The sequence below is a fragment of the Carassius carassius genome, chromosome 34 (assembly GCF_963082965.1).
Source record: "Carassius carassius chromosome 34, fCarCar2.1, whole genome shotgun sequence".
NCBI lineage: Eukaryota > Metazoa > Chordata > Actinopteri > Cypriniformes > Cyprinidae > Carassius > Carassius carassius.
Window position 1 is genome coordinate 14256718 of NC_081788.1, and position 26931 is coordinate 14283648.

The 26931-nt window shown below is 35.3% G+C and overlaps 2 protein-coding genes across 2 annotated transcripts in view; both read right to left on the reverse strand.

Moving 5' to 3' along the window:
* Window positions 1-332: 332 nt before the first annotated feature.
* LOC132114445 (PI-PLC X domain-containing protein 3) lies at window positions 333-14727 on the reverse strand. Its single transcript, XM_059522568.1, has 3 exons — window positions 14456-14727; window positions 4772-5480; window positions 333-1816 (listed from the first exon to the last, which is right to left on the reverse strand). Exons 1-3 carry the CDS (start codon window positions 14556-14558, stop codon window positions 1660-1662), a joined length of 969 nt encoding a protein of 322 aa, XP_059378551.1. The 5' UTR covers window positions 14559-14727; the 3' UTR covers window positions 333-1659.
* A 943-nt stretch (window positions 14728-15670) lies between these two features.
* LOC132114446 (succinyl-CoA:3-ketoacid coenzyme A transferase 1, mitochondrial-like) overlaps window positions 15671-26931 on the reverse strand; it is a 54541-nt gene continuing 43280 nt past the window's right edge. The window contains exons 14-17 of the mRNA XM_059522569.1: window positions 23585-23674; window positions 19312-19392; window positions 15947-16048; window positions 15671-15728 (exon numbers count right to left, since the gene is read on the reverse strand). Of these exons, the coding sequence (XP_059378552.1) occupies window positions 15693-15728; window positions 15947-16048; window positions 19312-19392; window positions 23585-23674 (309 nt within the window). The 3' untranslated portion in view covers window positions 15671-15692. The remainder of the gene's footprint in view (window positions 15729-15946; window positions 16049-19311; window positions 19393-23584; window positions 23675-26931) is intronic.

Below are 26931 nucleotides of genomic sequence, written 5' to 3' on the forward strand. Positions count from 1 at the left end.
TGCTCAACACAAAAGAAACTCATACAGGTTTAGGATGAGTGAACGATGGCAGTATTTGTAACTAATTTTGAATTAATTAATAAATAATATGTAGTTGTTGAGGAGTCACACCACATGACATTTTATAACCTGAACTACCTTGCCTTGTCATGGATAATTCAAATTGACTGAATCTGAGAGACCTATTGATCTTGACACACAATCCTGAGGATCTATAGGGCATCACTCCATTTCTCTGATTGTCATAGAAAAGCGGTATTAAAGTCATTGAATGTATTGAATTGCATTTTAATGTATCTTTTTATAATAATAATAATAAACACACCATGGTATATATATGCAGTATTTACATTTATTGTACACCAGATTTGTCAGAAATGTTAGATTACGACATATACCCATTTACGTACAATTTATCGACCTAGACACCTACATGCAATTTTATACTGTACAAAGGCATGATTAATGCATTCACACTAGTCCATGTTCCTGATTGACCATGTCACATTGATTAACATGATTCCAACATTTCAATGAACAAACAATGCTGCAAACTCTCTGAGTTGGTTTTTCAGTGCCATGTGACTGTAAAAAGGAGAAGACAGCAGTGTTTCCTACATTGTTTCCTACTGTCAATTACTTGGCATCTGTGTGATTAAAACATTAGCATGGCCATTTACCCAATTAGTCTGGCTAATTAGAAAATGGTGTTATAATAAATCTGTTCACACCAATTAAGTGAGTCTCTTGTGTGTTTGTTTGTTTACGTATGCATGTTTACAACTGAATGCGATTTGTGCATTATTAAGTAATGGATTGTATGGGGGACTTTATGGGCAACTTCAGTGGCCACTCTTTAACAGTCCACAGTCACAAGAGTGCAAATGCAAAGAATATTTATGTTGTTCACTGATATATATAAAATAATCTGTTGGCTAAAGTAAAGTACGGCTACAAAAATGTAGATACAAAGCCACACCTATTAGTGTTGATAACGGCAGAAAGGCAAAAATGCTGTTACATACAACTGAACTTTTTGGTTGTGAATACAAACATCTAAACATCTAGTTCACTTCTTCAACATTGCATGACCATACTGAGGCCTGGAAGGGAACCTCAACTCTTGACATACGTTTGGGCATGACAGATAGTGAGCAAAGATACAATTCAACAGGTTTACAAGTATTTACAACTCGACAATCATACAAGTTACTATAACCACAAGAAATAAACCCACTATAGATTCAGCATCACATTCACTGTACAAACGATATTTATTCCCATGAAATTAGTAAGTGTTACTGTTACTTTGATCAGAAGCAGAATTGGGGGAACTTATCAAGGTTTGGAGCATGTGGATCAGTAACTAGTAGTCCAATAGATAGGAAGCAGAGAAACATGGGAAAAGGCCAGTCACCTTTTTTGCCCAGAAAGAAATTAAATCACCATCTGCCCCCATTCATCCTCAGACAAAACCTGAAATTATTCCACCTGACCGTGTCTGGTGTCTACTATCATTCTCAAGGTTTTCATTAGCCTTAAAAATGTCAGACGAACAGAGCCTCTATGATCCAAAAAAATCTATAAAAATCAATAAAACATAAAAAGAGAGAGGGAGCAAGTTATTAATACCACAAGCGATGTGGGATATCTGGAGGTTCAGGTGGCGTTCTCTTCCTCATCATCCAGGTAGTAGTTGAGGGTGATAACAGCGCTGATAAATTCCCCCAGCTCCACAAAATCGGCCGTGATGATGTTTACTCCACTTTCCCCAGGTCGCTGTGAGCGGATCCACTGCATCATGGCAGGAAGAGCCCTGAGAAAACACATGCAGTCTGTTTCAATCTAAGGGGATTTGTTCCCAAACCGAACATCAGCGAACACAATAGCTCAGTTTCAAAATATAGTGTGCTGCCTCACTGTCTGCTGCCTACATAGACAGCTGCCTTTTAAGGCGGTATCCTGACTGAAATCAAGCCTGGCAGGTCACGTCAGTCAAGATTGCATCAGATGACTCTCATTGTTTTTTTTTATGTTATAAATTTTAACTTTTAATGTCATAAACTTATGTCACAATTATGATTTGTATGTCATCACTATTTACCAAAGAAATATTAGTTTTTTCTTATGTTGCTTAAATGGGCTTTCCTAGTCTGAGTAGGAAGTATGATTAAATTGTGTGACTAGGATACTGTCTAGGCCGGCAGATCACTACATTTTGGAACAAATCTGATATTCAATGTTTGCTGGATCAGTCTTAAATTGTCTGCAGGTGGCGACAGACCAGAAGTGGGGTCACATCAGCAGACACATACTCATTCCTGTGAGGGCTATGACTCAGGAGTTATCTCATGCTCTACTGCTCACTCCCAGATGATGCAAGGGCTAGAAGGCTTTATCAGCTAATAAGATGCCATGCTTGTCAGATTGCAGTGTGCTGGCAGAGGCTGTATCATTTTACACTCTGTGCCCCACCTCTCCCCTTATCTGTAATTAATTTGACATCAGCACAGTCGATGCAAAAAAAAAAGACACATTCGACCAAGCTATCACATTGGCTTTGGCCTGGATAAAATTAATGTATACGTATGACTAAAGTGTGCATTTTCCTTAGAAAATTGAGATTTGACACTTGAGAGTCTTCCAGTAACCAGGGTGACTAACGCTGGTGCCAGCTCTGCCCTTTAGCTAATGTTCCATTTACACTATCAGAAATAATGTGCTGCTCCTCACCAAATACCAGGGGAACCAGCTAAGTCTGTGGATAGCATGAAGGTGGTATCATAGGGTGGTGTGATTACAGTTCAGATATGTTTCCACTCTTTTAAATACCTTGACCAAATGAGTCGGTTCTGTTCAAACTAATTCTTCTGCCGTCTGTTCATTGGTACCAGCAATACAGCTACTGAATCTACACTATTGTTCAGTAGTTTGGATTTTTTTAAAGAAATTAATACTTGTATTCAGCAAGGACACAATTAACTGACAAAAATGACAGTAAATACATGTATAATGTTATAAATGGTTTCTATTCATCAAAGAATCCTGAAAAGAATGAGTCATGGTTTCCACAAAAATATTAAGCAGCCCTGATTATTCAGTACTGATAAGTAATAAGAAATGTTTCTTGAGCAGCAAATTGGCATAACCTTACTTACATGTATTTGGCATAAATTTATTATATAAAGCCTTATTTGGACAAAACCTTCCCTACATCTATATGTAACCATATCCAATAACACTATTATTAACGTGGCATTTTATATCCACTTTTCAAATATTTACTTTATTTTAATTAAAATAATTGCCTTTCTGACCTGATATTTAATGGGAAAAGGAGAAGACTGAGTTTGGCAAAAGGCGGATTCAAACTCGGGTCGATTGTATCAAAAGCAATCATTTCACATCTTACTCGCTACGCAATTGACAAAACAAATTGGGCTATTTGTACTTAAATAAAGACTCTGTTTCTTTTTAGAGCTGCTTTACAGCTGAATTTAATTCTGTTTGTATAATTGAAATATTATTTGTATTTATGTGTCATTTATATATTATATAACTGCAATATTATTATTATTTAATATCTTTGAAACAATCTGTACTATATAAAGCGCTATAGAGATAAAGTTGATATCATTTGACTTGATCTAAAACGTGCCGTTGAGATTAAGGTGTAATTTATGTCCTACCAACGACATTGTTTATCACGCATTTGAAGATGAAACGTCACATGGAGCACGTTGCGTTGTGGGAAACAGTATCCCATGCAGTGTCTTCAGATGCATACGTCAGATTTCAGCAAATGTGGGTAATCCAGAATTTCCATGCATGCAGAAAATTCACATACTATTCAGAGTATACTGTACACATAGCATACTGTAATATAGTAGGAGTTATATGGTAGTATGCCATTCCAAACACAGCTTCTTTACTTATTTCAGTGTACTTGAATTCTATTTATCAGATTCTGGCAAATATAGTAGGTCACCTAGGTATTCCATGCATATAGACAGTTTGCATACTATGCACAGTATACATACTTTAAATAAATAAATGCATTAAAAATTCTAACGTTTTTTTTTTTCAGTATTTAGTATTGCATATTTAACGCCAATTTTATGTACTGCATCTGTGATAAAGACTATGAAGAGTCATTTAAACATCTGGGTAAGAACATCTTTTGCAAGAATTATTTTTTACAAATACTTATTATCTAATCAGCTGGAAAAAATATATATTTTCCAAATATGTCTTCCTCAGAAATACTAAAAGAATCATTCCTTTAGGAAACCAGTATCACTGAAAGGAATCAAATTATTCAATTCCTTTACAATTCCAATGGCTAGTTATTATAGCTTTGCTTAGCTGCATGCCCAGTGGCACACAATGTATCATGCCTGCTGACGGGCGAGAAGGAACAACAGAAGATCATCCTCTGACAGCAGCAGATGCCAATGTGGGAAGCAGAAAGACCCCCTCTCAGTCATTTGAATTAATGCATTGAATATGTTGTTCTGTCATGCAGAGCCATTTTAAATTCTGCTTTCTGCTAAGAGTTTCATGTTTCTAACCAAGCTTGACAAATCCTGATCAGTGAATCCCAAGAGACTCTTAGCAATGGCTAATAACTGTAATGAGATTAAATTGGGATTGTACAATTCTGCCTAGTGCTGATTTGAAGATAGCAGAGAGTGAGATCTGATGAGTCAGCAAGTTCTATGATGCCAACCATTTCACAGAATGGATTTTGTAACAGTGTACAATAGCTTACCTCTCTGTGATGGTCTCCCTCAGACCGCTGGTGACACCCTTCATGACGGTGCTTGCTTTGGGAGTGAGAACCACTTGGGACACAAAAAAGGTGCCCTTACGTCTCCGATCCTTTACTGAGGCTTGAAGGAACTGAATGAGCTTCTCAGGATCTGTGGTATTGGCCCAAGGAGAAGGCATCATCTGACCAGGCCACAGGAAAGGAACCTCCAGAGCCATGGGATTGTGATAGAAGACCAGTACCTGATACTCTTTCTCCCAGAGGTACTTCAGGCTTACCTCTTGAGCAAACACTACTGGACAGAGTCGGTCCCCGAAGATGGTGCGCAGCATCTGGACCAGCTTCTCGTGATGGAGGTTCTGTACGCCGTAGAAGTGGTTGAAGTCCAGGAACACGACCTCGCGAGCATGGGAGGCCAGGAAGGTGCTGATCTGCTCCAGGCCCTCGCGTACTGTGGCGCTGAACAGGCCGTGTGCAAAGTAGAGCTCGTTGTCAGGGTCTCTGGGTTTGGTGGATATGCGGAGGTCAAAGAAGCGGATGCCTCCCTCCAGCTGGCTGGTGAAGTTCATGGTCTGTGTCGCCAGCCACTTCCTCATCAGCTTCTTGGCCACTGTGCCAAACACAGAGACAAAGTTCTGCACGGTCTCAGGCTGCTCCGGCCCAACTGGTGAGGCTTCGTCGATGTAAAAACTAAAGGAGTCGTGGGAACCTGGATGAGAAGATTTCTGAGTTAGTGATATTTATTAAAAGAGAACATAAAAATTATGATGACATCTGAGTGAACAAATGCAATTTTCTGGCTCATATTAAACATTCCAAAGGGAACTGAACAGTTATCTCATTTATAATACCAAACATCACTAGTCTTTGTGGAATGACAAAGACAACATTCACTTTGCTATAGAAGAAAGGCAACATAAAAATAACTATAATATAATATAATATAATATAATATAATATAATATAATATAATATAATATAATATAATATAATATAATATAATATAATATAATATAATATAATATAATATAATATAATATAATAATATAATATAATATAATATAATATAAAAATTGAATACCTAACATCTTCAAACGTTGAAAGAAATGTGACAGTAAAGACATTTATAATGTTACAAATGATTTTATTTCAAATATTGCTTTCTATTCATCAAAGAATCCTGAAAAAAGTATCATGGTTTCCATAACTGTTGATAAACATTGATAAAAATGTTTCTTGAACAGCAATTCGTCTTATTGAAGACTGGTGTAATGTTCTGAAAATGCTGAAACTGCTGAAAATTCAGTTTTGCCATTACAGGAAAAAAATATATTCATATATTATTTCTATATTACTATATTAATATAGTAAAAAAGAAAACCTTTATTTTATATTGTAAAAATATTTAATAATATTACTGGCTGTACTGTATTTTTGATCACTGAGGCCTTGGTGCCCATAACATAAAAACATATTGAAATGTATTAATTAAAAAAATCGTATCGATTCCAAACTTTTGATAGATGTAATGGTAGTGTATGTTGGTGGTGTACATACATTTAATAATAAAGATTTATTCTGTGGATCTATAAAGTAATTTAATTAGAGTTCATATTTAACTATATTTTGATTAAATACTACTAAATTAAAAATGAAATAAAAACTGATGTTTAAGTTAATGTTAAAGAGAGCAGCTTTTCATCGACTCCGAATATTCTGGCAGTCATGTCCCTGAAAATTTTCAGTTTTGGCTCCTTGCTGGTAAAGAACAGCCCTGCTTTGTGATCTTGTAGACTTCACAGACATGCACAAGACTATGAACGCACATCACGTGCCAATTGAGACAGGGCCATCTTCTCTAAAAAATAATGAGAACAATGATTGGTAGCTTGCTCTGAAAAAGACGCAAATCAAATACTGCCTGCCAATCTGCAGTACTTCTGTACAGCAGGAACCTAAGAATACATATAATGGATGTTGTAACGGTTAAATGAAATAATGCAATAGCCAACACTTGCATCCAGACTGCAGCAGGAGAAAAAGCGTTGCCAGGGCCTACATGATAATAACATAGAGTTCACAAACACGCTCTTAATTTAAATACAGAGCAAAGCCAGGTGCTATGTTTGATCTCCAAAAATCAAAACAACTATTTAAATAAATGCATTGCTAATGTAATTAAATGAAAGCATTAATCAGTCTATAACCGGTGCGTGTGAGAGACTCTCCAAATATTATTTATGATGAATAAACAATGCATCTCTGCATCTGAAGGAAGCACTGTAGCCATCAACATTCACCATGGGAAAGGACCATTAGACAAACAGCTCTCTGCTCGGCAAAGACATCTCAGAAATCACCACAACACCAAAACCAGTCGAAATGATGGAAGCATTAGATGTTGCTTTAACAAGCCAAGGAGAAAGAAGGAAAGCAAGAAAGAAACAACCCTCAGAGATTTGCTACAGTTTTCCCAGTTCAAAGACAATCTCTCTCTATTATGACAATAACGTGTGTCCTATATCTAATGAATGTTCATTAAACAGATGCAGATTTTGTTGCCGTTACCTCCTGTGTCAAATTCAGATTAATGAGTAAATAGGTCTCATTTTCCTCCTTGATATAGGTAATGCCTTCTGGTACGTGGAAACGGAGGGAAGTCTCCCCTAACACAATTTCCATGTACGTCTCATTGAATCAGAGACATAAGATATGAGCATGATTATAAATCAGTTTTTATGGAAACAACACTTTACATTACTATTCAAACACATTTTCTACATTTATTGCCTTCTAACTACTTGCCTTTTCTCCTTACAGTGTTATGCAAACTTAAAGAAAAAGGAAAGTAAAACGGACACTGAAGCTTTATTGTTTAACAGAAGAAAACCATGTAAATTCAACAGGTCCAAACAACTTCAGCTCCATGAGGACATTTATTTGGAATTTATTTGGCCTTCTTATAGCTCCTCAGCTAAATACAAAGGAGTATCTCCTTGTTATGAGATCCTTGCTTTGAGATGCACTGAGCTGATATTAGGAAGATTTGAGGAAAATTATTTCTGGGAAAATGGCCCTATTAACAAAATGAAAGCGACCGACTGGGCTCATGTTTCACCCCTTGAGAGGAGACACATTAGACTGGATTAAAGACTCATTTTTGTTTTTGAAACATACAATCCAGAGATTTATCTAGAGACAATAAATGTTGTTGTTCAAAGAAGTCACAGACCTGTCTAGATTAAAATAAGTAAAAGGCTAATTATATTACCACACAAACAGAAAATATAAAAATGTGAATAACTGTAAAATTAACTTTTATTAATATTAAAATAAAATAAATATAAAATATTACAAAATAATATTAATTATTATTATTATTAAAAATAATAATAATTATTATTATTACTACTATTATTATTAATAACATTCATCAGATAGTAAGAGAGGCACAAAACATCTGTTCATAGCATCACTGAACAGAACCTAGATGAGAAAGTGCTGCAGTGTTTACATCATAAGCCTTTATCTTCTGATTTAATGTGTTTTTGTTCATATACTGTACATATGCTGAATGAAAGCTAGCATACATTATTTTCCAATATTATCCTTCAAAATCTCCCTGGGTTACCTGTCCAACATCACATAATGCAGCTCAGAAACATGCTGGTCATATTAAAAAGCAAACCAGCAACAGCGAAATACACAGCAGATTCGATGAACCCTTAGGCTGCTGTGTGATGATGAAACTACTCATCACAAAAGATCGACACGTCACGGTCAACCACAAGGGGACGGCCTCTCAGTTCAGCAAGAAAAAAAGTCATCATTACAGGAAAAAAGTGACTCTTGTCCCCATGGTGACTGTGCAAATTCATGTATGATCACTTAATCTTTTCCATTTATCCTGTTTATTGGGACATGGCAGGCTAAAAATCTTCTCTTCTGGGTCTAAAGTGAAGGATTAATGAATGAACATTTAGATGTATAGACAGATTTAAAAATGAATCAGACAAGAACAAATGGTGCCTTCGAGGTTTGAATCCATTACGATTTGTCATGCCCCTATAGTGCAACTTTAAGTAATTGAAATCATTTTGTATGTGGCTGTGTGTGATCAGTCAGAAAATAAATAAATAATTTTAACACTTCACCACAGGAAACATTTTGGGATTTGACATCAAAGCAATGCAATGCTCTACTATGAAGAAAAATTAGTGATAGAAGAAGAGAAAAATTGGTAATTAAAATAATTTTCAGAGAACAATAAACTGCAACAAAGATTTGCCTCGAGTTTGATGATTTATTCATTTATTTTTTTGCTTTCCAACAGAGCATGTAAAATCAGTCCAAGTGTTTAGCCAATAACTAAAAGAACAGAAACAGAAAAAAAGACTTTGCATAGCAGATGAGTTTGTAATGGCACTCTCCTGCTGCCTCAAGGTCAAATGGCTAGACTGCAGACCAAGAGCATTTTCTAACATACCAATGCAGTTAGACTCTGTGAAGCTCATCAACAAAAAGCTCTGGTTAGTGGCGTAATTCACATTAGTGAATAGGTGGGATTACATACGCTACCATGCATGAAAAATAGGGCAAGATAACTCCAGTTGTGCCCTGCAAACATCTTTACTGTTCATACAACAACAACAAAAAAAAACATTTTTTAAGCTTTATTTTTAGCAATATATTTTTTTTACATATTATTTTATTTATAAACAATACGTAAATTGCAATAAAAAATTGCTATGTCTTTGAAATAGACATTTTTAATTTACAATAACAATACAAGTAATACATAGATAATATAAATCAATAAAAGCTTTATGCGCAAACTTAAAAAAAAAAAAAAAAAAAAATATATATATATATATATATATATATATATATATATGGCATAAGATGCAAAACATTACTGACTGGTTTGTAATTTTTGACCTGTTCTTACTGATGCTTTTAACACTATCATTCACTATAATTTTAACAAATCAGAATTTAGATACAGAATTGTTTAAAGGTTTGGAGCCAGTAAGACTTTTTTAAACATTTTTATTTTATTTTATTTTTTACATTGAAAACTTAACTGATAAAGACAGACCTACTGTGAACTATGCTGTTGTTAATTGACATTTTGAAAAGACCTGCCCCCCTTCATTACAGTTCCTATGTCTGACAAGCCACAGCACTCTCACGCCACACATCATGTTCTCACGCAGTGAAAAATACATCATGGAGCAAGAGGAGACTGACAACGCACCAACAGACATGACAGAGCAGTATCAAACAGTCTCAGCTTTCAAATTCTGTCATTTTTTGAAAGAAATTCAAACAATAAATACCATTTTGTGTCTCTTTAATGTGTCATGACAGATCGCTGTAGCTCCTCATTTACAAGCGGCACGTGAACCGATCATCATAGCACGAAATGACTGGACATCAGAAAATATTTTGTATCAATCACAGAAAGACAAAAATTTGGAAAAGAATTGGACACAATTTCTGATTTGACATTAAGCTTGGTCAGATAGCCTGTTAATCAAGCTTCTGGCAAATGGTCAATTGATGGTATATGCTTTTGTCTATACCATCCTAAATTAATACTTGTATTCAGTACGGATACATTAAATAGATCAAACGTTAAGAGTAAATATATTTACAAGGCTGCAAAAGATTTATTTTTTATTTAAAAGCTGCTCTTTTGAAGAATTTTTTTAAAGAATCCTGAAAAATGTAACATTTTAAGCAGCACAATTGTTTTCATCATTGATAATAAGAAATGTTTCTTGAGCTGCAAATCAGCATAAGGAAGGATCATGTGACACTGAAGACTGGTGTAATAATGCTGAGAATTCAGCTTCACCATCACAGGAACAAATTACATTTAATTAATTTGTGACGTGACACACAGCCAAGTATGGTGACCCATACTCAGAATTCGTGCTCTGCATTTAACCCATCCAAAGTGCACACACACACACACACACACACACACACACCGTGAACACTCAAGACAGCCTGAGACTCGAACCCACAACCTTAGGAGTCAAACTCTCTAACCATTAGGCCACGACTTCCCCACCATAAATGAACTATGAATAAGCCCATTAAAGGGCATAAAAGACTTAAAGTAAAAATTAAAAAAAATCTTACAATTTGCAAACAATAGTGTAATGCTGCTTTTAATCTGCAAAAGGTTCCATGTTTAATACATTTGCAGAAAATAAAATGTTTATGTTTGTATGTTCAAGATAAAAAAAAATAAAAAATAAAAAAACAGTGTCTATTATTGGCTGCCAGTCAAAAGCTGATTACATGCTAAATATGATTAAGGGGCAGAGACACATTCCCTTATGAGAGCCGTGGCATGAATACAAATTATAGCTCTCCAAATGAAACCAAGTTCCATGTCTGTCTCTGAACTGTAACACCCTGCGTACTTTCAAGGCACAGGTAGCTGATAAAGCAGTGGCGTCCTGCTTATTCTGTGGGCTTGTCACTTCAGCATAGCTGCCTTCAGCAATGACACAATTCCTCTGCCCCTGTCCTGCTGCCTGTGCTGGTGACAATGCCAACTGTAACAGGGTGACGACCTCATCAAGCCAGCCATCCAGCAGAGCACAGTAGTGTAAGAGCCACACAAAAGCCTGCCTCTGCAAAAAAATAAAAATAAAAACCTTTCTCTAAGATGCCTATTGCTTGCCAATAGGAGAATGATTCACGTTTTTGCAAGTGTGTATGTGGAGGACGACAAGCCAACCTCCAAAATACTGCCAACACTGATGTTGCAAGTAAATGCTGAGTTACAACAGGAGGGTCAGTCAAATCTTTAATCTTAGAAAGAGGTTTGAGAGGCTACAATGATTTCTTGAGCCTCTTAATTTGGAATGACTATAAAAAGAGTTCCGATAGAGGAAATCAAATTCACACTAGAGTCTCTTAGCGCAAGCACTGACCTTCACACCACAGGAGGTGACAGAGTCAGTTTTTGAGTGGCAGTGCTTGAAAATATCAGGCTCTATAATACAGCCACACACTGACTTTGATGATGTTTAAAACAGATGGCTTTCTGAAAATGACTGTATAGGAAGAAATTGTTATTAGAAATGAGAAAGTTCAAGATTTACTAATATGATGTATTTCCAAGGAAATTTAGAGTGATATTTGATTTTACCCTGAAATTGATTGAATTGTGAAAAGTGAAGTGAATTTGGAAGGAGGAACGCTATAGGATGCATTAGTCGGGTTCTGGAAGTAAAAATTCTTCTTACTTGCTTCTTGGGTATTTTTTCCTTCATTAAAGCTAAGTGCAGTATTTCTGTATCTTTGTCTTTTTATCTAATTTTACACCCTTTATTTTTTTTTAGCTTAAAATCTAAAATTGTATCATTGTGATTTACTTTGTGGCTTGTAGGTTTGGATTATTGCTTTAACGGATACTTTTTAAAATTTCCATTGGAATAATATGCACTAAAATAACACCAGCATAACAGAAAACCAAGAGCATGCATTGAGAAAGTAAATAGGTCGATTCTGGATAATGGTGTCTTTAATATAGACTCATAAAGTAAAAGAAAAACAAAAAAACATGGACATTAAAAAAGCTTTCAATGTTGCAGATGATAAATGCATTTCTACAATGGATGGATGGATACAAGGATAGATGGATAGACAGACAGACAGACAGATCCTTTCTCATACAGTGTCAGTTGTATACAAACCCCTGGGCAGGGTGCTTACATTTTAAAGGATCTTTTTTCCTTTTCCTTAACCGCACATTGTAAGTCCTCAAAAGCTCAAAAGCTCACATTTTTGCTGTGTGGGAGTGATATGTTGCCAGAATTCTTACCGAAGACTTAATTTGTTTAGTGTTTACACTACAACTTTCCATCATCCACCTACAGCCTCATCGACAATACTGTTTTACAAAAGTTTTACAAAAGAGTGATGATGGCAGTGGGTCAAGTTGTCCTTAAGTAAAATACTGCTTCTATGCTATTGCTGGAATGATGAATCCAGCACAGACTAGCATCAGTGGCATGAGGTGATCTTCTCATCTGTAGCCGTCCATGCAAATGATGCAGTTTAGTTTGCATTTATCCAGTATGTTGAAGTCAGAGCACTTACTGTATAGTACAGTACGGTAAAGAAATCTGAATCTATGACTGATGATTAACAAGATGATTTGGAGATGGCAGGCCAGTTAATTGGTCTCTCTGGCACAGGGTCAAAATCAGTGACATAGACATTAATCAGGGGTTTTAATCAGAGCTATCCGGGCTGATTGCTACAGCCTTTGGTGCATTTCAACTACACATAGTCCACTATACAAAACCCAAACCATCTTACTTTCAGAGCCATTCAGATCTATGTAAACCATTAAAAAGTCATTTAAAAGAACAAGATGAAAACTGTGCGTTTCACATTTGAAATAATAATAACGCAATCCTGGGTCATCATGTCCTATGTTTGTTCATACTTTGCCCTGGTTTAGGATTCATCTGTATTTATTTGGCACCCTGCTCTCTTATAAATGCTATACTACCCCCTAAAATGTAAACTATTCCTTTAAACAGATTCCTACAAGGAATGAGAGCTCAGTCACTGATTGGATTTGTCTGAACAGAAAATACTGACACACTCTCAACAAGTGATGAATCATTATTGGTTGTACGCCATGAACATGGGCAACGCCTGCATGCAAAACAGTCTTGCATCTTATTCCAACATGCCTTCCAATGTATTTTTATTGCTCTGCACTTCAGGACAGTGTCAACAATCAAAGTTTCTGTAACTGCCCTCTGTCACATCTTCTAAGTCACAACTGGGGCATATTATGGGGAGTACTGCCTGTGAGAAAGTTTTTTTTGGATATGATGGAGAGAACTGGCATTGAATAAGGTGTTTTACTTTCTTAAAAATAAAGGTTCCTCAAGCGGGTTTTCATAGCAAAGCCACAGAAGAACCATACTGGGTTTCTCAAACATTTCAATGAATATTTCTTGAGAGTTCTTGTAAAGAACTACACTTTCCAGTGGAAAGGTTCCATATATGTTAAAGGTTCTTCATAGAACCACGGATGTAAATAAAGAACCTATAAGTTTAAGAGAGAAGGTATTATGGAAATTATTGCTTGTGAATACGGCGTTTAGGGTTTTTAAGAGTATTGCCTGTGACTGAGATGTTGCGTTTTTTTTTTTTTTTTTTTTTTACTGCTCATGTAACTACAATGTGGGTCCATGTATAAGCTCAGTGTTATTTCGTAATATTGTATCTGGTCAAGGCTGTGGCACACGTGTAATTTGTGTAGATTAATACAACGCAGAGACAAATTTCGAGCTCCGAGCAACAAGTGTCCTATTTCATTTCTGTCACACGTCTTAACATCATTATGAACTCGCTAGATTGGAGCAATATTAATGTCGACAACCTATTAGTCACACAATAGCTTGTTATGTCATAAGCAGAACCCATTTTATCTACGTATGAGTGAGCTCTCAGTGGGATGTGCGATTTGAACAAGAGTTGACTAAAAATATTGATTTTTTTTTTTTTTAAACTATCAGTTAAGTCATTTAAGAACCTGACCCCAAGCAGCATATTTTATTTCTCATAATCTGCAGCAATTTCTCAGTGTTCAGTTAGTATTCCTCCCATACGCGCATTAAAATGCGAAATAAGGCTTACCCGGTATGGCGAGGTTGGTAAGAGGAATACTGTGCAAGGTGTCCGGTAAACTTGACATCCAGTCCGCATAGCGGAGTTCGCTTTTCCCCTGAGACGATGCCATGCTGTCGGTTCTCTGTTCGGTGTCCGTGCTTTGCTCCGAGTGCTCTAGTAGCGCCCGCTCGCGCTCGCGTGAGTTCACAGCGCGAGCATCACCACACCCCCGAGACGGCGCGCGCCGCTCCTACATTATAATTTCCCCATCCTTCTGGATTTAAAAAGCGTCTTTGCAAACATATAAACTCGTTGCATGTAAGATGTCTGAATTATTCCTTCTCACGTGTTTGCTGGGTGTGGGCGCAATAGGATATAGGCTTAAGCGCTCGCAACGCGCGCGGATTTAATTCATTCATTCATTTGATGTTATTGAACAATTTCTGTTTGTGTAGAGCAACAAGGCGGAGCATCCGTGCATCATACACATTTACCCTTTCACGTTGGATATGAACACAGCCGCTGTAACCTATATGTTTGTAAGTCTGAACTGGTATTAGAACAAACGGCTGTGGAACAACTGCAAACAGATGCATCCAAAATGACAGACAAATCAACAGGCTTAAGTTACAGAGCTTCAAAAACATTCTAAAGGATCTGATAAAACTATACAAACATCCAGTCAAAAGGAGATCTTAGTCAGAATGACAGTCTCTGTCACCATTTACTTAATATGCAGTGAAATAGTGACTGCAAGTCTCTTAACATTCTGCATATCTTTTATGTTCCACTGAGAAAATTAAGTCATGCTTGAATAATATGATGGTTTAACTAGCTGCAATTAATAAATATAGAAAACGCAAGAAGGGGTTTCGATTGGGTCATGAATGGACATTTATTGCTTTGTACAAATAATATGTACAGACTGTAGATAGAACCATTAAAGCCTCAGACCTGAGCTGAATTAGATGGGAAAATGGAAAATCTACATACAGTATGAAATGATGACATTGTTATTTTACAATACTTCTTGTTTAACCTATTGACAATATTTTAACAAATCATTTGCATTTAAATAAACTGATATTGACAACCTAAATCAACCATTCAGGCTACTTCACATTAATTCATTATTTAAACAGAGATGAAGATACTGTGATGTTCTGATGACCTTATTGAATATTAGTTGTTTTTAACATATTTTCTCAAAAATCTTCAGTTGAAGCATTTATTTATGAATTGTGTGCATTTATTTCTAAAACCATTAAATTTGCTCCATTGGTTTCAAGTTAGGAGAGACCTGTTTGGAGAAATAAAAAAAAGATATAAAAAAACAGGAAAATAAGCAGAGGAATCAAAATTAAGATTTTGTATTCTGGCTAATGCTGTTAGTTTTCATTCAAGCTAGTATTAGAGGGCTTTATATGTTGTTAAATGTCATCATGGGCTATGGAAACTATGGTACAAAGTCTTCAGTATTATTAACTGTTTCTGTAATTCATCAATTATGTCATTCACCTCAAAGTCAGTCCCTGTGCATTTCTTAATGTCATCTGGTGTCAGACCCTCCCAAACCTCAATCAGTGTTAAACCTTTGTCCTTGTCGACATGGAATACCGCCTGGAGAAGAAAGGAAAACAATGTGACCATGACAGAAGTGCCATCAAATGTGCAGCCATGTGTAAGTGAACTCTTCTGACCTTGAGGATGTGGTCAAATGAGGTAGAGAAAGGCAGTGCGGTGAAAAAAGCACAGAAAAAGACACTTGGTGATGTGATAAAATAAAAACAATGTATCGAAAAAGTTCTCAGACCATGCTGAAAAAAATATGAATATAAACCTGCAAACAGATTTGATGGGGGTAAACAAACATTAAGAAATACTTTTGTTCACTGCAATAATTCTAGGTCACTCTTCAAATAAAACTAAAACATTCAGAAATCATCTTTACTAAACAATAAAAAAATACAGTACAATTATAAAAACAGAAATTACAAAAATGCATTTTCTCAAACTTTTAGACCTAACTGTATATTAAAAATAATTAAATTTAATAATATTCAATTAAACCCGTGTTTAACATTATAGATGTCCACATGCACTGCAGATCTGTTGTGAGCTGAAATGGCTCCTTTTTCATAATAATGCCACTTTAAGTTGGATAACGTACTTTAAAAACAGTTCCTGATGAATAATATATCACATTTAAACTACTAGGGCAGCTTTTGGCATTTCTTTTATTGTGTTCATTCAGCTTACAGTGATTAAAAACATCAAATCAAGCGACCACATCATTAATATAAGAAATAACTTTTTTTTAATATTATTCTTATAATATTGCAATACATAATACACCATGTTGTTTATGGAATCATTAAAACACTTTTGTTAGTCAAGACACGTACGTGATTTGGTTCACAATGACCTGCAAGAGGTCAAGTGCATGCATTGTGTATGCTAAAGGCCATTACTGAACCAAATAATATATGTTTGCATGAAACCAGCAGCATGTTGTTAATGTTCAATGTGACCCAAATCTAACGTTACTGTAGTCTCACTTCACAAAATACCTGTGGAGCACAACCTGCCACGGGCAGCATGCTTGCTGTAGCTTTGCCTTGAGCCTGCGGTCTCTGTATCCTCTCTTCCACCTGAATGAGTCTCTAATTCCTGGAGGATTTGCTTGAGTGTGTAACAATGCAGGCGATAGGATTAATCTACCTGCCAGAGTCCTAAACTCTTGACAGTCAAAAAAACAATCGGGGGGGAAAGCGAATTGAACAGTCAAACAAGACGGATGGCGTAATCACATCACAGCTTGCCAGCAATATTTATATAAAAACTTCCATCGCTGGAGATGACAAGTGACAAATTGGCTCAGAAAGCCATTCTTGGATTCATATGCATTCTAGGAAGCAAGGATGTTTGCCCTGTATTGGTTTTATTTCTAGGACAACACCTCATAATGAAAGCATCTTATAATAAAAATAAAGTCCATGAACTAAAATGTGAACCACATGCATAAAAAGGGCTCAGGGACTGGCTTTGTTTTTTATTTTGTACTGTTCACTGAGGTCCACTTATAATGTTATCAAGATTTTACATAAAAAACATCATAATTCAAGAAGTAATAGGCTGTTGTCTGTCCTGTTTTGACCCCCTCATTGAAATGCTCTGTTTCAATAAGTTTGGCTGATTGTAGACTCAGAAGTAAACGCCCACTGCTATGACTGACTAACAGTTTTGCAGTTTTTCACAGATGTACGCTGCTGTGATTTAGTTGAAAAGTGCATAAATACTCAGGACATATCAAATGATCTGTAATAACAGACGAAGCAATAGTGACCATGTAACAAAAGCAGTTACTCACACTTGTGTGGTGCGACATTACTGTATATCTTTGACACAGCATCATCTTTAAGTTTTAAATTTTACGTAAGTGGCACATTCCACAACCTGTCATTTTGGCTGATTGGCTTCAATATAAGCTGTTTTTAGACTAACAAGAAAGGATTGAGTTCTGAAACTTACAGGATGCTTTCATAGTTCAAGGACCTCTTATAAGTAAAAAGATTAAGTGAATTTTGATTTCTCAGTTCATGACCCCTTTAAGTTTCATTAAATGGCTCTACAGTTGCTCCTTTTTTCTGTGAGAGGTTCACAAAAGCCTAAACCTCATGTTTTTTGAGTGACTGTCTTCATGTTGACTTTATGTTTGGTGTTAGTGATGTGTGACAAAAATATAATACTAGTAATTTCAAAAGTAACTTCAGATTTTCTCTTCAAACTCTTTTAAATGCTCACGTTACATAATTAAAACATGGGACACAATGCATAACTATGAAAAATCAGTAATCTCCGAGACCCCAAACATTTATTTATTTGAAGAATGTTCTCAAATTGAAATTATATTCATCCCTTTTTAATAAGATTAAAAAGCTACCAAGCATCAAGGAGATATCTGAATACTAAACTTGTCCCTTGAGCTATTAACATGGCCTCTGGGTCTTGAAGAACAGTAGGGTTAAATAGCGAAAGGTTCTTCTTACAAGTGAAGCTAAAGCACTGCTTGTTAGGCTGACAGACAGGGGTTGTGTTGAACAGCAGGGTAGCATGACGAACACAGGCTGGGCAGAAGGTGGTGAAAATGTAGCTGGAGAGGTCTAACCTTTCCAAATGTTGACAGAATCCTTTCACTGGAAACCACGGTGTGTAATTGTTACAAAAGCAAACAGTGGCAAAGCATACAGCGAGGAAATGGGGAGAAAGAGAAGACTAAAAGGTAAGGAGAGGAGGAAGACTGCTGTTATACAGTCCAGTGATGCCACTGGCGAGATGAGAGGTCGGCTCAACAAGTGCCAGCAGCAGTCCATAAAAACCAGCAGCTATGAACAGCTGCATCAGTCAAGAGCCCTTGTACCATCTAGTAAGGTTTTTTGTCTCAACCAACCAGCTGGGATCCCCAGGTCTCCGAACCCAGGCTATGTGGCATGGTTGATAATATTATTAGGTGACATTCACATTAAGGAGCTCTGGGTTTGAAAAAACAGTCAATATGTTATGCCACTCCAATCACTAGGGTTGGTCCAATAATTGGATTTCTGTTTTCCACTGCTTATGTGCAGTGTCATAACAATTTGTCATGTCCCCTTATGTCTTTGCACATGCGTTAAGAGAAGAGAGCAAATCCATTTTCACAGCTTTTCACTGTGGCGACTGGAGTTTTATTGGAGGCTGATTCGGTATATTGATGAAGTGATAAGCTGCTGAATAGATTGCATTTATTCTTTACCAGCAGAGTCTGGTTAGACACGGTGTGGGCTGTTGATTAAAGCAGTCTCCTAAAAGGGTCAAATCAATGACTCATGTAAATCAAAACCCACCTTTTCTGTGATTATACGGTCTACACATTGTTTTCCAGTCAGAGGCAGATTGCACTTCTCCAGAATCTTGTGTTTGCCACCCTAGGAAACACAGAACAAAACAAAAACTATAAAATATAACGTAGAATATTTCACATTTAAAATATACTAGGTGTCATTAGCACAAGAATAAAAATGTAATTTGACCCATATTAGTATTAATAAATATTATATTAGTATTATAAAATATATATTAATACATATTACTGAGGACAGTCTGAGGGTTGGACAATTCAGTAACTAATTAATAATCATTAGTCTAACAAATAAGTAATTATTTACTATAAGTTTTGCAACAAATAATAAGTAATTACTCCATTATTTGTAAATACGTGTATCTATCCTCTTATATGCAATATCATTTTTGATTACATATACTTCTGTAAATTATAAATAAATGAAATTATATATAAAACATAATAAATTAATATAGAACGTTTTCATGAAGTGAATATTCGTTAGATTAAAGCATTCTGCTGTGTTCTTCCATAAAATAACAATACAATATTATTATAAACTCTATAATATTTGATATATATATATATATATATATATATATATATATATATATATATATATATATATATGACCCTGGACCACAAAAAAACTTATTTATTCAGCTTTTCAGATGAACGTTCAAAGTTTTGGGATCAGAATGATTTTTTTAATCTTTTTACTTATGCTCATCAAGGATTTATTTATTTGATCAAAAATACAGGAAAAAAATTATATTGTGAAATATCATTACGATGTAAAGTAAAATTTTTCTATTTTAATATACATAAAATCAAATTTCTTCTTGTGATGCAAAGCTGAATTTTCAGCATCATTACTCCAGTCTTAGGTGTCACATGATCCTTCAGAAATCATTCTAACATGCTGATTTATTATCAGTGCTGGAAACGGTTGTGCTGCTTAATATTTATTTGGAACCTGTGATACTTTTTTTCAGGATTCTTTAATGAATAAAAAGTTACAAAGAAGAGCATTTATTTAAAATAGAAATCTTTTCTCACAATATACACTATCGTTCAAAAGTTTGGGGTCAGTCAATTTTTTTTTTTTTTTTTTAATTTTTTTGAAAGAAATTAAAACTTTTATTCAGCAAGTATATTTTAAATCAATAAGAAGTGATAGCAAGGATTTATATTGTTAGAAAATATTTATATTTTAAATAAATGCTATTCGTTTTAACATTTTATTCATCAAAGAATCCTGAAAAGGTTCCAAAATAATATTTGGCACAACTGTTTCCAACATTGATAATTCTAATAATAAATCTAATCAAATCATAAGAATGATTTCTTAAGGATTATGTGACACTTTATACTGGAGTAATGGCTGATGGAAATTCAGCTCTGCATCTCAGAAAAAAATTATATTCTGAAGGATATTAAAATAGAAACCATTATTTTATATTGTAATACCATTTTGCAAGATTACTCTTTTTTTCTGTATTTTTGATTAAATAAAAACAGCCTTGATGAGCATAAGAGACTTATGAGTCTCACTGATCCCAAACTTTGGAACGTTGGTATATATAAGTATGTATGTATGTATTATATTATATGACATGAGCAATTAGTAATTAATACCATAACAATAAGTTGTTAGTACTATATAATATAATATAGATAAATATTATTTAATTAACTATTATTTACAATAAATGTTAAAAATACATATATTTTTTAATTATTTAAGTATGATCATTTAAAATTGTGATATAAATACATAAACATTAAAACATTTTCCCCATTTTTAACCCATTTACACAAATACTTTATATGTTTTTTCTATAATTATATGCATATGGCTTTTTAGAGAATACTGCTCTATTGAAAATAAATTTCTTTGCATAACATTCCATTTTAATTCTACTATTAATACAGTGAAATTTAAAATTCAGTCCTACATGGTGTATTTAGATTTAGGAATTACAAGTTAAAAAAGTCGCTTTCAATTAAATGCTGATTGGTGCACATCCACTCAGCCCTTGGGTACAGAAAACACTCTAAGCTAGCTGTGTTCATCATCAAGGGTAATGGATACACTGGCCCTGCTGACTCCATGTGCTGTTGGCTCAGGAGATAGTAATTAGATAGCTGATGGTGGTTAATTCTAGTCATGTCCAGAGAGTTCATCCCACCAGGGGCAGGCAGCTGGCCCTGTTAGCCTTCCTTCAGGCATGAACAAAGCAAGGACAGCATGTGAACAGCAGCAGTCATGTCTTTCTATCTTTCACTCCATCTCAGCCTGGACCAATGTGATCTGAGTGGTGTGAAGGGAATTATGTCACCACCGTCATAATCAAGACTATTCACAACCATGGAACAAATTTAAGCACATTTCACAGATGGGAACTCTGACACAGATAATTCAGCAATGGTGCCATTTATGTTTAATAGGGGGTTTTGATGATGGACACAGCCAAATTTATGTCTGAATGGATGCTTCTTATTTTTGTTCTGTGCCTGCCACTAGTGTTATTATAAGAGCCCACATGAAGAAATTATAATTTAGTGCATGTATATAATACATATACTTATATAATATTTATATAGATCTATTTTTATAAGTATAATATAAATGAAACATTATTAATAGCATCAACACTGAATATGTTTTGTTTTTGATAATATGACGATGACTAATTTCTGAAGGAAAAACACCATTCCAGATTAATTCTTCAGCATGTTGTGAGTCTAATTGCCAAACTCCAAAAGTTCTTCACAGACTGCTCAATCTGTACCTTAAGAACTGTTTCAAGGAAGAGTAAATCGCACCCTCATGTCATTTCAAACCCGTATGCTGTCAAAGGTTTTTGAAGAGGCTTTACACAGTTCATTCCAATAAATGACAGTTCATAGTGGCTTTCAAGTTACAACAAAGACACTACAAAAGCAACAGAAAAGTAGTCCATGTGACTAATGCAGTATATTACAAATATTTAAAGCCACAGAAAGCTGTTATTGCATTAAAGTCCTTTAAAGACTTTAGTTCTAACAAACTAAAAACATAAAAAAGATGTTACCTAAGCTAGCAGCCAAGGCAATATTTCCCATTATTTTGATTAGTTTAATTTGCAGTACTAAAATAAATAAATAAGAATTAATAAAAGAATTAAATAAGAATTAATAAAAAATAATAAAAATGACAAAACATAAAAAATGTACTAAAACTATCAAAAAAATTCTGAAAACTGAAAACAAAACATAATTCAAAATATGAACAAAAACTACAGTAGTCTATTAATGACGCTTAAATAACACTGATCACAAATGAAACGCACAAAACAATATAGAATCTCTAATATCAGCTGAAAACCAATGAGGTAATGACATTATGTGCGTCCTTATATTTTTTGCTATACAGTTAAAAGTATAAAAACTATTTTTTGTTTTGCATAAAAAAAAAAAAAACAGCATAAAACTGGGGAAAAACAGGAGGGCGAATAAATAACAACAGAATGTTCATTTAACTATACTTTAAAATATCAAAAATGTGTAGCGTACACCACTGACACCGCGTGTATGCATTCCGCTGTCTGCACAGCTGAAAGCTTCTCAGAATACTGACGCCTCTCCAACTGTCTGCTTAGGGAAAGGAGATTCTGTCACTCACAGGAAATAATGATACCCTTCTCCCAGGGAATATGTGCCATGCAATGTGACTCAATGAGAATCTGTTCATTAAAACTGATTGATGCAATCATCACTCGCTTTTACATTTAAAACAAAACTATAAGAAATACCTAAGAAATACATTCATAACATGATGATCAACGCAACATATTCTGTTCATACACCTTCCATCGGCTCGAGAGAAAGAAACATCACTTACTTTTCTAAGCAGCGTACCAAAAAGTACTGAAAATTTTAAAAACCAGGGATTGAATTGGGATTTCAGGAGTGGGAAAAGCCTTCAAATTTAGTGGTGGTACTGGTGATCTATAAAAAGTCTGACATGACATGGATAAATATAGAAAAATGACCAATATCTATATGATTTCATCAGTTCAGTGGGAGGATTCTTGCTTTGACTTGAATGGTCCTAGGTTAAAGATATTCCAGAACAGCTTTCAGTTTTCATTAGCAAAACACAAACAAATGGTCATATTGTATCTGAAATGCTGAAGTTACTCTATATAAAATTCTTGTTTGTTGAACAACTGCTCACAAAATTAGGCAATATAAGAAGCTAGTGTAACACAGTCTCTTGTGATTATACCTACCTTAGCAGAGTGCTCCATTGTAACAACTACTTTAGTTCCAGCACTGGCCACTAGATCCATAGCTCCTCCCATGCCCTTCACCATCTTACCCTGAAGAGAAACATACAAATAAAGATGTTGTAAGAAATAAGCAACACATGCATGTAATTCAAAACACAATTCTACATTACAAATAGTGTTGGGCGATATGGTCATTTTTCAAATCGTCACATCGTCAGCCCGTGAGATCGACGATACATGATCTTATCGTGCATGGGTGGAGCAAGAGAGACTCTTTGTTCTTGTTTTTTAAACCGTGCAGGTGCGTGAGAGAGCCTATGGAATCACCAATTATTGAAAAAAATATACTTTAAAACATACTAATAAACTAATGTTAAATATAAAAATACTGTATTTAAAACAGCTACATTCATATATATAGTCGGACACAACTGTCATATCGTGCGTCCTGTGACAATTTGCCGCATCTGTGTGCGGAAGTTATCAGTCTAAATGTTCTGCATAATCAGTCAACGGTGAAAATCAATATTATATTTCATTTAAAGTCCAACAGTTTAACACTAATATTGGCCATAAAGGAGCAAGTTAAATATAAAATATTTAAAACAGGTAAGTTGATATATTTGTAGTAAAGTTGAATTGAACTGATGCATCAGTCATACAGCGCTCCGGACCGCGCGCCTCATGACGAGCTCGACGCCCCTTAACAGAAACAAGAATGAGATGCATTCTAACATAACTGTGGCATTAAACTCAGTTAGTGAGGGCTCGTTTAAAATAGTGCACATATATAGGCCGTTCAGATTACTTGTTAAAGTGCAATGAAACACCTTATATCTGCAGACGATGTACGTCTGTTTGTGGATGGTGACTTAGTAACGGCCAAAACTCTGTATTTTGCATGCATCACATTATAGTGCGGTGTGCATGAAAATAATAACAAGGCTGCAGAGCAAACTTATCATCCATAGTGGTTCTCACGTAGTCCTTCTACGTCATCACCACATAGTGAGTGTTATAAGTGATAAGTCTAATAGAAGGTCTACGTGAGAACCACTATGGATGATAAGTTCGCTCTGCCGCCTTGTTAATTTTTTGTCTTTACTTTATTTGTAACGCCAAGAAAGAGTTAATCTGTCATGTATGAGAAGAGCGTGCTGTCGTGTAGCAGCCATTAAATGTGTGGGACACCAACTCCTCGTTTTCTATCTCTTTCATTTCATGGATTTAACGAGTTATCAGAGTCAAGGCGGACAGTTTCAGTGACTACAGGCTCTAATCCTCCTGCGTTCGCACGCGCTGTGTGTGTGTGTGTGTGAAATGCGATGCTGAAATGAAATAGCTGGGCAGTTTTATTTTAATAAGCAGCCTAATAAAAATAATAGTTATTATTATTATAATCTAATACATTAATAGGAAAATGAGCCTAATATTGTCTTGATTATCGACAGAGAAATCTGCTTATGTCGATATCTCTGACTATCGTCGATACACGATACTATCGTCTATCGGCACAACCCTAATTACAAACAAACAATATTTCAGGTTGCATGAAACAAATGAGGAAATTCAGCAATTAAAATGAAATCCTTAAGTGGTCTATGTGTTTTAGTTCAATTCGAGGAGGACAGGAGAGCTCGGTCTGGTTTGTTTTGGAGGGGATCTGAAAGGACATTGTTGCTAGGAAACCATAAACCAGATTACCTGTGGCTGGAGTCACTTAACAAAAGGGTCTTTTTAGTGATGTTGATTTTATTATTATTTTTTTTTATATATAGTTTTTTTTCCCAGACATGCTCAAAATACAGACGAGAGCACAAACAAACTGGGCACATGGATGCTAAGAAATCTATGAGTATTTGCGTTTATAAAATGCTTATTAATGACATCTCTTGTGTGCCATATAGATTTTGTTTCGGTTTTGAATGCATTAACACAACATTTCCTGCCATCCCTGAAACAACACATTAAGTCAACGCCTAGATATTCTGCCACAATTCAGAAAATGGCCTTGACCGTTCGTGCTTCATGATCCCCCGTAGAGTCATTTTACAGTAATTTCCAAAATCTATTTTATATGCTGAGAGAATTCATTTAAGAAAATGTCTTATGCTGTTTCTCAAAGTATTTGGCTCAAGCTCAACCAGCATGATCTCCTTCTGTCTCCAACAGAGACAGACGTACTTGAAATGCTTGAGTAGATTCTCAATAAAAGAAGTGAATATGAATAGAATACCTAAAGTCTTGATGGTATTTTTGTTTTACAGGTATCTGTAATTTGTTTTTTGTACTCTTGTGTACAGAGGAATATCTGGTTTAAATAAATATTATGAACAATCTTATTTTTCAAGGTTTATTTATCTTAATGGACCTGGCACTAAGATATCACATTATCCTGACATTTGGCAAAATTATGATAATGTCCTCAATACAGCTTTATGGAAAATGTGCTGGACAAACCTTAGCTAAAAGAAGGGGCCACACAGACACATACAGGTGCATCTCAATAAATTAGAATGTTGTGGAAAAGTTCATTTATTTCAGTAATTCAACTCAAATTGTGAAACTCATGTATTAAATTAATTAAATGCACACAGACTGAAGTAGTTTAAGTATTTGGTTCTTTAAATTGTGATGATTTTGGCTCACATTTAACAGAAACCCACCAATTCACTATCATGAACAATTTAGAATACTTTAATACATTTTTAGTGAACTGTTGGCATTCTGGAAAGTATGATCATTTACTGTACATGTACTCAATACTTGGTAGGTGCTCCTTTTGCTTTAATTACTGCCTCAATTCAGCGTGGCATGGAGGTGATCTGTTTGTTGATCAGTTCTTCTTCTCCTTAGCCCAGGTAAGACACCTCTGACGTTATCTGTAGTTCAGCAAATTCCTTGACATGTCTTAATGCCTTGATCCCAGCCTCAGTCAATTCCTTGTGAAGTTCACTCAAATTCTTGAATCGATATTTCTTGACAATGTTCATAAGGCTACGGTTCTCTCGGTTGGTTGTGCATCTTTTTCTTCCACACTTTTTCCTTCGACTCAACTTTCTGTTAGCATGCTTGGATACAGCACTCTGTAAACAGCCAGCTTCTGTGGCAATGAATGTTTGTGGCTTACCCTCCTTGTGAAGGGTCTTCTGGACAACTATCAGATCAGCAGTCTTCCCCATGATTGTGTAGCCTAGTGAACCAAACAGAGAGACCATTTTGAAGGCTCGGGAAACCTTTGCAGGCGTTTTGAGTTGATTAGCTGATTGGCATGTCACCATATTCTAATTTGTTGAGATGTGAGTGAATTGGTGGGATTTGTTAAATGTGAGCCAAGATCATCACAA